The sequence below is a fragment of the Aedes albopictus genome, chromosome 2, assembly GCF_035046485.1.
Source record: "Aedes albopictus strain Foshan chromosome 2, AalbF5, whole genome shotgun sequence".
NCBI lineage: Eukaryota > Metazoa > Arthropoda > Insecta > Diptera > Culicidae > Aedes > Aedes albopictus.
The window spans coordinates 111,338,158-111,349,590 of NC_085137.1; the positions used below are offsets into that span (position 1 = coordinate 111,338,158).

The 11,433-nt window shown below is 40.8% G+C and overlaps 1 protein-coding gene and 1 pseudogene across 1 annotated transcript; both read right to left on the bottom strand.

Annotated features, from left to right (window-relative positions):
• Positions 1 to 4,189: 4,189 nt before the first annotated feature.
• On the bottom strand, positions 4,190 to 6,773 carry LOC109420674 (zinc finger and BTB domain-containing protein 41). Its single transcript, XM_019695099.3, has 2 exons — positions 6,325 to 6,773; positions 4,190 to 6,270 (listed from the first exon to the last, which is right to left on the bottom strand). The coding sequence occupies exon 2, from the start codon at positions 6,244 to 6,246 to the stop codon at positions 4,270 to 4,272; it is 1,977 nt and encodes a 658-aa protein (XP_019550644.2). The 5' UTR covers positions 6,247 to 6,270; positions 6,325 to 6,773; the 3' UTR covers positions 4,190 to 4,269.
• Positions 6,774 to 7,272: 499 nt separating this feature from the next.
• LOC109409474 (ankyrin repeat domain-containing protein 13D-like) overlaps positions 7,273 to 11,433 on the bottom strand; it is a 17,536-nt pseudogene continuing 13,375 nt past the window's right edge.

The following is an 11,433-nucleotide window of genomic DNA, read 5'->3' on the forward strand; positions in this document are numbered from 1 at the left end:
AATTTGTCGGTACAGAACGGTTGAGATGACCATAAACATGGTAAAAAAGTACGGCAATTTCAGTGACATTAACGCGCATGGTTATTGCTACCACAAAAGCAGTACTCTCGTTGCGGTTAGTTTAACTGTGAGGTATGGTGGAAATTACTAGTGCTAAATTCATGTAGAGCATAGTAATTGTGGGATCCTCCATTATGGTTCCGGAAGTTGACCGATACGGAATACGGATATTTTACGGCTTCTGCCGGTTCCTGTGCCTTACCGTTCACTTCACTGCTTCTCCACCCTTATGCTGCTCACTCTCGGACTGAGTGTCACAACAACACTCTTATACTCAAACAGGTAACATGTTCAACTATTTACCCATTGCCAAGATGTATATACCCTCAGGCCCAGGTCCGCACTTACAGGGCACCACATCTCCCTTTTTCTACAAAATGTAAGATTTCTCATATCCCACATTCTTGTCCTTAAGGCCCGTTTTCAAATCTGCGACATTACCCTAACACTTTCAGTGGCATGGCGTCATTTATGTTTCTCGAATTCATCGTTTTGGCATTTTACCGCTAGCGTCGCTTTGTGACGATTAACATCGCCATCGCGTGGCTGGAACTATCATTCTTTTTCTCTGAAGTCTTCGTTGGAAGTCTTCCGGCCACATTCCAATTTACAATCGCTTCAACGAAGCCCTGTTCCACCTTAAATGTCCAATCTGCGGTGTAGGGTTTCAACACTACGGCATTACCGTCTTTACCACCCGCGCCATGCATACAATGCGGCATATGCATGTGCATATAATTTCAATGCTATTGATCTTCTCGAGAGACTCTTGGGCTTGGTGGTCTAGTGCCTACCGCTTTTGATTCATATGCAGAAGGTCCTGGGTTCAATCCCTGGCTCGTCCTTTTCCTCCTACTTTGTATTTTTCTATCTCCTCTCTCATGTAAATTCGCATGTCAATTTGTATGTTCCTAGAAATCGCTAGAACCAGAAATGGCTTGAAAAAGTCGTTTCCCTTCGTCCCAACTTTCACAGCAGTGTCAATCCTATATATAAAAATGCAGTGGCATTTGTGGGACCGCGCATAATTCGTTCGCCTACAAGTTGTGCAACCAAACGAACTGTGTCGCATCATCTTCACAGTAATCTTCGCACGATCTATCACTTAACGCCTGGCATCTACGCTTCAATGCGTGAACCCTCTGCCAAATAATCGTTTCCCAACAATACTCAGACATCCACATGACCTTGTGCAGGCGCAGGGGACTCAACGGCCTGAAGTGGGCAGGAGATTGTAATCACCTCTTCCCTCCCCATCGAAAATCGCTAATCATCTCAAAACATAATCATCCAAGCCTTTCATCGACTCTTACTATACTTATTGATATGGTTACATTGCCTTAATGCACACTTTTCTCCGGAATTCTTCGGAATCTTCCAATTTCACAAAAGTTTTACTAGACACAATTTCAACTACCCCTGTTTCACCGTCAATCGTTGTTTCCATCCCAACGCATCACAATTCAATGACCATCTTCGAATCAATTCTGATATCAGACAGAGTGACATCGGATGTCGCCTTCATCACTTTGTTCACAGCTACATCATATCCACCTTGTCCATCTCAAACGAATACAAAATATCTCTCGCAACTCCACAGTGTTTAGTGATTATGGTCATTTTCCATGTACAACGCACGAACATCTCATATTTTGCAATACCGAAAACAGCTAGCCATTTTGTAGCCTATCAAATAGTAATCGTGGCAGTCTTTCAATCAGCCGCTTTTCATGGGCGAAACTACGGATTTTTTTTCCAGCGGGTGCACCACAACAAATGTTCATTAGTTCATCCATTCATCATTGATCGCCCCATGTCTCACAGCATTCTAGGGAGTGCCTGGCACCCCCCCCGTACCCCGGTAGTTTCGCCTATGCCGCTTTGAAATGCATCACTTCCTCCTCAGATCAAAACTCTTACTTAATTTCGCCATACCACGCCATCACTCTCCAATCACCGCGTTCTCTTCGAAAAAACCATTTTGCGTCCGTCTATGCGGACAAATGTATGAAAAACATGTTTTCTCTAATAGTCAATAGCGCCACAGCTTCACATGCAAACAGATGACCTCAAAGCTCCTTTTGCATCCAGTGCATCTTCCAGAGTGGTTTCGCAGCGCGGTTTCACGAACCTAATGCAAATCTACTGGTTGAAAATATGCCCATTTGATTTTGCTGGGAACAGCTGATCTTTGTTGACTATTTTCAACCAGTAACTCAAGTGGTGTTCGTGTAATGCAGCGTGTACGTACACGCAACACTACTAAAAGCAGAAACCACTAGTCTGCACTCAACTGTAGGTGTGTCTGCTCCAAAGTATCCCAATTTCCTTCCGCAATTCGTTCTTCGTCCCTTTTGCGAATCATGTCAGATTCGCTTAACCTTGTCCTCAAAACCACCACCCTCCTAAAAACGCTCTCCGGGAGCAACGCTGTGCCTTGCACCAGCCAGTACGGTCTCCGGGACCAAGATGTTTGTTTTTCGCATTTCGCTCTCCGGGAGCAATGCTGTGACTAGTGCTGTGATTCTCAATAGCGATACCATACGGTCTCCAGGACCAACATTTCGCTCTCCGGCCCTCCGGGAGCAGCACTGCGCACTACGCTGAAATTCAATTGTTACGGTCTCCGGGACCACTACTCGTTTCTATACCATTTCTTGTTTGTGCCAAAAATCTCACAAAACTCTGTCCGAAAAAGCTCCCAAACTTCAACCTTGGGGCGCATCCCGTTTTGACCTTTGTCGGTGTCCAAACTAACTGCCGTTGCCAAAACAGGAGCCAACCTGTTCATTTGATTCTCCAGCAGTAACACAATTTCGGCAAAGATGCTCAAACGTGTACTATCTTCCTTACCAATAAAAAGTCACCAAAATCACTGATCCTCGTCGCCACTGTGGGATCCTCCATTATGGTTCCGGAAGTTGACCGATACGGAATACGGATATTTTACGGCTTCTGCCGGTTCCTGTGCCTTACCGTTCACTTCACTGCTTCTCCACCCTTATGCTGCTCACTCTCGGACTGAGTGTCACAACAACACTCTTATACTCAAACAGGTAACATGTTCAACTATTTACCCATTGCCAAGATGTATATACCCTCAGGCCCAGGTCCGCACTTACAGGGCACCACAGTAATTACAACGACAATTCGGTTTCGCTGACTGTTTTCACTGTTATTTTCAATATAAAACGCCATAGTAAGTTTGAACACAATTTTATAGTAGCAGCTACCGCAGTATTTTTTTCTGTGTATAAATATATACACCGTGTGTAGGGTGGGGCGGGGCAAGATGGGTCGCGGGGCAAGATGGGTCAGTGCCATTTTCGGGCGCATTACTCATGTTTTGATTATGTTAATAATTTTGTTAGATGACCAGCATGAATATACAAAAGTTTGGGGCATTGATTGAAAAATTATTCACTCTCATTCGAAATAAAAAATAAAAAGGTTTTTAGCCATTTTTCTTATGCGATACATTCCATATAATCTCCATATAAACGGCCGCGGGGCAAGATGGGTCACCTTCAATTTTGAACGTATTTTTAGAGCATTCAAAAGTTATTTATTTTTTATAACAAGGCTATCTCATAAATGACTTCAATCAAGCGGAATGAACGCTCAACATTATAACATAAAATTATGATAATTTTTTAGTGAAAACATCGATTTTCAAGTCGCCTTAGGACCACTCAAATCGTAAAGTTTTTTATATTCCAAATAAATTTACAAAATGTTTACTAGTAGCTCTTGTTTACTCAGTATGGATATGGAGCATATATGAACGCCGAACAAATCTTATGTTTTGACGTTTTTCGTTGAGAAAATGTGAATTACTTAAAAGGTGACCCATCTTGCCCCGCACTTTTTTCACGGCGCAAAATCGATCACTTTTTAAAACTGCTTGTTTACCATCATATTTTGTATTTAATGAACTTCTTATCGACTTTTAGCATAGCTAACTAGTGTATTAAAGAGTAGTGGACGAATACAAACCTATACAATTTGTATTTACAAAGTTATGGTGATCCATCCTTAGGTGACCCATCTTGCCCCGCCCCACCCTACTTACAAAATTCGAATCACTTAGCTAGATTTCTTCAGGATGAAAAAAATGTACTCAAAAATATAAGTTGCTGTTTAATGTTCTAAATTTTATTTAGATGCGATAGATCAGTGCAAAAAAAACTTAACCAGTAAGCGAATATTTTACATCTTAACCTTATGCACGTCCAGCAGATGGTCTTCCAGGGCAGTCTTCACCCGGAACGACATCCGACAGTGCTCGCAGGTAAAGGGCCGATCCGTGTGCACAATAAAATGGGCAACCGTCGTCCGTTTGGCGGAAAAACTTCTCCTGCAGAGGGTACACTCGTAAACCCGGGCGTTCCTTATCTGGTAATGTTCGACCGGATGTTTTACCGATATCCTCCGCCGGTCCTCATCGGAGTGAGTGTGTGAGTGATCGCCGAGGTGATCCTTCCGGTAGAATCCGACGCCGCAGATCAAGCAGTTGAAGGGCCGTTTGGTGGGGTGCGCTTGTTCGTAGTGCTCGACGAGGAAATCCTCGTCGGTGTATTCCTGATCACAGTCGTAGCACTTGCGCAGCCGGTTCTCCGCATTGATGTGATTCTGGATGTGCCGGTGGGCGGTCCGTTGCACTTTGAAGGTTTTCTTGCACACAGTGCAGGGGAAGTTCCGTTCGGCCGCGTGAGTGGCCTTGTGCTCTTTGATGTTCTTCTTGGACATCCAGCGTTGGCATTCGTCACACTGGACTTTGATGTAGACGGAGTCGAATTTTGGCCGCGGTTCGCTACATTGACTTTCGTAGTGCTTTCCGCCGCAGATGGCACATGTGATCGAAAGCTCTTTGATGTGGCTTTCCTGGTGTTGCGTTTCGGCTTTGGGCGAAGAGAAAAGTCGGAAGCACATTCGACATTCTTTAATGGTGGAGTCATCGATGGCGAATGACCTCCACAGAGATTCCAGGATCATGGAACGTACGGATTCGATGCTGTGTTCGGCTTTTACGTGTTCATTTACATGTGTTAGTAGAAAGTATTCCTTTTCACAAATAAAACATTTGTATGGTGCCTGCCCATGCTTTTCCAAACAGTGGATGTTGTAGACGTTGATTTTCGAATCAATGACTTCATCACAATGGAGGCATTTGCGCTTTAGGTTTTGTTTGACTGCTCTTACGATGCTTTGGGAATGCTCTTTAGCATGTTTCTTCAATGCTATCCTAGAGGTAAACTTCTCCGAACAAATTTGACAATCTATTGTGCCATATTTATCAACTCTTTGTTGCATTTTGTGCTTCTTATGATGAACATGGAGTTTGTATGTGTCGTCAAAAGTGACTTTGCAATCGATATGCTTACACTGCAGAAGAATCGGTTTGATTATGATTCCAGGATGCTCACGTTTAAGATGTTCACCATATTCTTTGGCAAACGTGAATTTTTCATTGCACATTATAAACTGGCATTTGTATCGATACATAAATGAACTACTCGGTTTGGTTTTAGGTTTAGCTATCTTCGAACTTTCCGGAATTTCAATTTTAATTGACTTACATTCATCTCGATCAATTTCTTCAGCTTCCTGTAAATATTCCACAAAGTATTCCGACATCCCTGACTCGTCATCATTTCGGTTGTCCGACAACACAAATCTTTCATTCTCAATCTCCGTTGACTGATCTTCCTCTTGCTTCACCAGGTCGAACATTTGAACTGGAATTTCCTCGGCTTCCTTTAAAATACTCTCCACCGCCACTTGCTCATTATCTTCCACATATATAAACTCCTCATCATCAAGCTGCTCCTCGATGATCACGTCTTCAACGGCAACCTCTTCTACAATTTCTTCAACACCCTCTTCGTCCGCAACGGTTTGCTCGAACGTTACTTCAGTCTCTGTTCCATCATCTTCCTCCACTTCTCTAGCCACCGAATCCGGTTCACCGTAGCTGATGACAATGCATTTGCTGTCCAAGTGGTGCACTACCTTTAGTGAATTGGCGTCAACTTCCGGACAGATTACCAAGCCATCCAGAATGGTAACGATTCGAGATATCACATCATAGTAGCGCGCCACATTCATCAGCATGCGACACTCGTTGGCGGCAGCGGACGAGCCGATCCCAGATGGGATGTCGTCGATCGTGACAGAAGTAGTCATGTTCGAGCGGAATGGGTGCTCGCTCTGTAAAGAACTGCTTTAGACACTACATTTTAATAAAAAAAAAGCACTTCTTACCTTTGCACAATCAATACTAATTACATGAAACACATTATTCTAAAGTATTAAAAACTTTGATCGTAAAAATTAACGTTTTAAAGGGATTTTTAGCGTAAATTTGCACTTTTTACCTGCGCGTTTTCCCCAGCAGCGTCAAGTTTGTAAACAAAACGAAAATGTCATCATGGACCTTCAGAAATTTCCTTCAGAACACTGCAACAGCATTGGTGAAAGACTAAGCACACACGGAACCAGAAATCAACCCAAATATACACTAAAAATAATCCGCATCTAGTTTGTATATGCCGCGCACATAGATTTTTGCAATCAAGCTTTGCACATAAATTTCACTGGCTTTGCACATAGAACCAGATTTCTAGCCCATCTTAGTTTCTACATGCAATGCACATAAATAATAAAGGTCTGTACTTTTTCATTTTAAAGGTCAACCTATTGCAATTTATATGTCATCACAAATAAATACTACACAGCAAAAAAAGTTGTTGAATATTACATCGGAATCGCTGCAACCAGGTCGTTACATCGATCGATTAATATTACACAGCCCGATGTACTCGACGGCTGTTGATGTAATAAACAGATACGATGTAATTTGCGCGACGTAATAAATTCGACGCACTTTCGATGATGTAATGGAGGCGATGTAAATTAATCCAATTGCAAAAGCACCCCGAATGGTTGATTAAATTGGATTTTGCCTTTTTCGTTCAGAATTTCATATAGTTGCAAAAAATACCACAACTATACTAAATTCAAGTCGAAAAAGGATAAAACCCAATTTAATCGGCCATTGGGAGAGAACTCGATAGTAAATGGATGAAGAATGTGTACAACATGATACGAATTTAGTTTAGTTTCTTCTTTCAATTTAGAATTTAGTTTAGTTTCTTCTTTCAATGATATACACATACATATTATGAACAAATATACAATTTGTTCTATATATATTTAGAATACAGGCATCGTTACTATATTTTGCACGTACTCGGCCCGCATGTCGAAGCAGCAATGGACGTGGTGCGCACTTCGCTCTCCTGCTCCTTCCAGGCTGCTGATGTTCGCCACCGGCGCTTCCATCGCGATCGCATTTCCAAAGTTAGAACAACGCGTTCAGCACGTGGAAGAGCGGGATCTCTGGAATGGGGAACAAAGCGGATCAAAAATCTGGTAAATTTCATATACATGACATGTGAGTGGCAGCTTACCGATCTTGACGGGGAATCCCCGGGAAAGCTGCATGGTGACAAAGGCTTTCAGCGTGAACATGTGAGGACATCAGGCCCAAAATGGGCAGCACCTGTTCCTGCAGCTTGATGGGAAACTGTTCGCTCGGCCAGATGTTTGCCTATAAGCGCTGCACCTTGGTGGATATCCATTTCGGCTTGCTAACAACTCTCGCCCCTGGAGATCCACTTCCGGCGAGAAGTAGTACGCAACGTTGGGTGCCGTCGCATTCGAGGAGACATTTGAAGCTCTTGCTGCCTGACCCAGCAAAGGCGACGCACCAGGGCGTTGGATCCTGCATGGTCATAATTCTCTTCGATCATTCACATGAAGGTCTGCAACGGTGTACGTAATCTCTCAATGCGTGCTTTTTCCTCACTTAAGTGTTCCTTTCTCGTACGGGCTATGAATTCAACATTGCTGGCTCTGAACACCTTGCACTCGTGATGTTCTCGACTTTTTCCCTACGCCATCCCTAGAATCTGGATTTGTTCCGTTTGAAACCAAACTTGTTCATGTCGATGTGCCACCTTCACCGATTTCTTCAGCGGCCGTGGTAGCCGACTCCGACCGGTCTTCAAAAATGTAGCTCATATTTCTGCGCGGCCATTTATTATTATCGCACACCAGCAGCGCGGTCTACACCGTTCATACACTTTGTAGGTATCGTTCGGGCAGACCCGAGCCATCAACGGTACCCGGCTGATGAATTTCTACTTCCTCTCAACGTAGAATTTTGGCGTTTCCTGGTAGTGTTGCATCAGTTGCGGGATGTGCGATACTTGCTTGATATGGCTCTGCAGATCCCGGACCTTTAGAACGGAGGTGAGGATGTTGGCACCCCCGGAGTAGACCACTTCTTGCACCACTATGGAATAGGGAAAAGAGACATTCATTGATATCTTCAACATTACAAAGTATTTATGCATAATCAGAGTCCTAGATAGTTTATCTAAGCCTAAGGTGTTCTTTTTTTTGAATTTCTCTAGAAGATGAATAGTTCTTAGGGATCTTTAAAGGATTCCCATCTGGGAATTTCATTCCGGCAGTTAATTTTAGAGTTTTTTATTTATAGGTTCCTTATAAGGATATTGCGTCTGAGAATTTTTCTACCAGAATTCTTTAAGATGATATATATTTAGAAGTTTCTCCTGGGTTTTATTTTTTTGTTAGTTTCTGCTAATGGTTTAACGCAGTTTTCCACCAGGGATTTGTTTCGTTATAAGCTCCCTCAAATAATTTTCCTTCAGGAGTTCTGCTGAAGAAATTCTTCTTGTTTATTTTTCTCTAGATGTTTTAGCTGGATATTTTTTATTAAAAGCTCCTCCTATGGATTTTTATGGCTTTCTCTTGGACATTTTTCTCCACAACTTCCTCCTAAGTATTTTTTTTTTCATCAGTCTCAGCAAGGTATTTTTCAAGAGTTCCTTTTTTGGTTTTGCTTCTGTATATTTTTTTTTCAGGAGGATTTTTCCGGGGGTTCTTTTGAGAATTTTTCTTCTGGACTTCAAATCATTTTTTTCCAAGAGTTCCTTTTAGGGACCCAGGTAACGAATAAGCAGTTAAAATTGCTTTTATTTAGCACTATATACACACTAAGATCAGCTCGGTATTTTCCCCATCTTTTTACTGAGTTTTCAACAGCAGATTCAACTCGGTACGCTCGGTTATTTATTTTGCGGATATTCTGTAAATTAGTTACCGAGCTCAGCTCACAAACTGTCAAAAGTTACTGAAGCACGGTAAATATCGTTACTGGTGAACGGTAAATACGATTACCGAGTGTACCGAAATGAATCTGCTGTTGAAAACTCAGTAAAAAGATGGAAAAAATACTGAACTCAGTGAAAAAATTACTGAGCTTTAACATCTGAATCTTAGTGTGTACGCCTTTACTGCAGATCATTAAATGCTAATATGCCGTATTTGCGCCATAACGGCTAATTTAATACAGGTTTTGGCCCAATATACGGCTCATTAAATGATTATCTTTCCTATCCCCAATAAATCGAATATATAAACAAAAATATTTTCCCCTGCGCATTTCAGTCGCTTCATATTCTTCCCTTTCTAAATATTTAAAAAAAGGAATTAAAAAAAACTAGGAGAGAGGAACTTTTAAATTAATCCTCGGAAGAATATCTAAGGGAATCTTCGAAGACATTTTTTGAGGATTCTTCGGATGAATTTCTGAATAAATGTATATACAAGTTTTCGGACTAATTTCGAAAAGAACGATCGAATAAATTTCAGAAGGACTTCTTGGAGAAATTTATGGAGGAATCCTTGATAGAATCATTGAAGCAATTCCTCAAGACACCCTCGGCAGAGCTTCTGGAGGCTTTCTCGAAAGAACTTTTAGAATATTCCTTGGATAAAATTTTGAATAAATATTTGAAGGAATCCTCGGAAAAATTCATGGAGAAATTTTCTGAAAATGTTTATGCTTCATCGGAATAACTTTTAACGAAATACTTCAAAGAATATTTAGAAAAAAATCTTGGAAAGAATTTCTGGATGATTCCTCGGGAGAACTTTTGGAAGAATCCTTGGAAGCATTTTGGGGGTAATTTCCAAAAGAATCCTTGAAGGAGTTTTTGACGCGTTTTCGAAATAATTCCTGAAAGACTTATCTGAGAAATTTCTGGAGGAATAATTGGGTTGTTTAGTGAATAAAATATTGCTATTTTCTATATCATTATCGAGAAAGAGCTCATTTTGCTCAGCTAAACACGATTTTATTGCATCCCAATATGTTTGATTTGATGGTCAAATGAACAAAACAGTTTTGATTTTCGTTGATATAATGGCAGTTCAATCGATAAAATGACAACTCGACAAAACAAAAAAAATCCCCATAAAAACTTTAAATGCATTTTGAATATGATTCCAGTCCATCAAAAATGATGAAATTTTGGATTTCGATACATTTTTGGGTGGAGATTCAGATTATGGAATAATCTGGATACCCTTAAACAGCCCAACTGGTAAATTTTCTGGATCAATCCTTGGTGAAATCCTCAAATGAATTTCTTAAGAAATCTTTGGACGAAGTAAAAAAAAAAGAAAACTGTGGAGAAAACACTAGAGCAATTTTCGGAGAAATAATTGCTCGAGGGTACCTCGGAAAACTTATAAAGGAATGCTTGAAGGAATTTTCGGAAGAATTTCTGGTGAAATCCTCGGTGGAATTTCTGGAAAATATTTTAATATTTTAAAGGCATCTTTGAAAAAAAAATCCGAAGGAATATTCTTTGTAGAGTGGTCGAAAAATGCTCGGTGAGATTCCTGAGAAATCCTCGAAGGAATTTCTAGAGGATTTTTGGGAGAAATATACGAACAAATTTCTGAAGGAATTTGGCCAAATATTCGGAAACATTCCTTAAAGGATCCTCTAAGAAATTTCAGGGGAAATCTTCGTAGACGTTGTGGACAGTCGTGGGAATATCCCCGAATGAATTGCTGGATACGGTGAGAAATTCATAACGAATTCTTCGGGAAAATTTCTGGAGAATTTCTCGGAGGAATTCGGAGCAATTTCTGTAGTTATAATTTTTCAGCATATCCTGAATATTTGGAGGAATCTTCGTAGTGTTCTAGTGGAATCGCAGAAATATATGGGGGTTCTTTGGCAGAATTTCTAAACGAATTCTTTAAAATATTTTTTAAAGGCATTCCTTAGAGGGACTTGTAGATGAATCATCGGAGAATTTTTCTAAAAATTTTTAGTGAAATGCTTAGAGGAAACTTCGAAAAGATTTAGGAAGGATTACTCCTCTTTCAGAGGAACTTCTGGAAAAATCATTGGCAGATTTTGTCATAAGGTTTTCCAGCGGAATCCTTGAAAAATAAAAAAATGCTCAGAAAAACTTCTACAGGAAT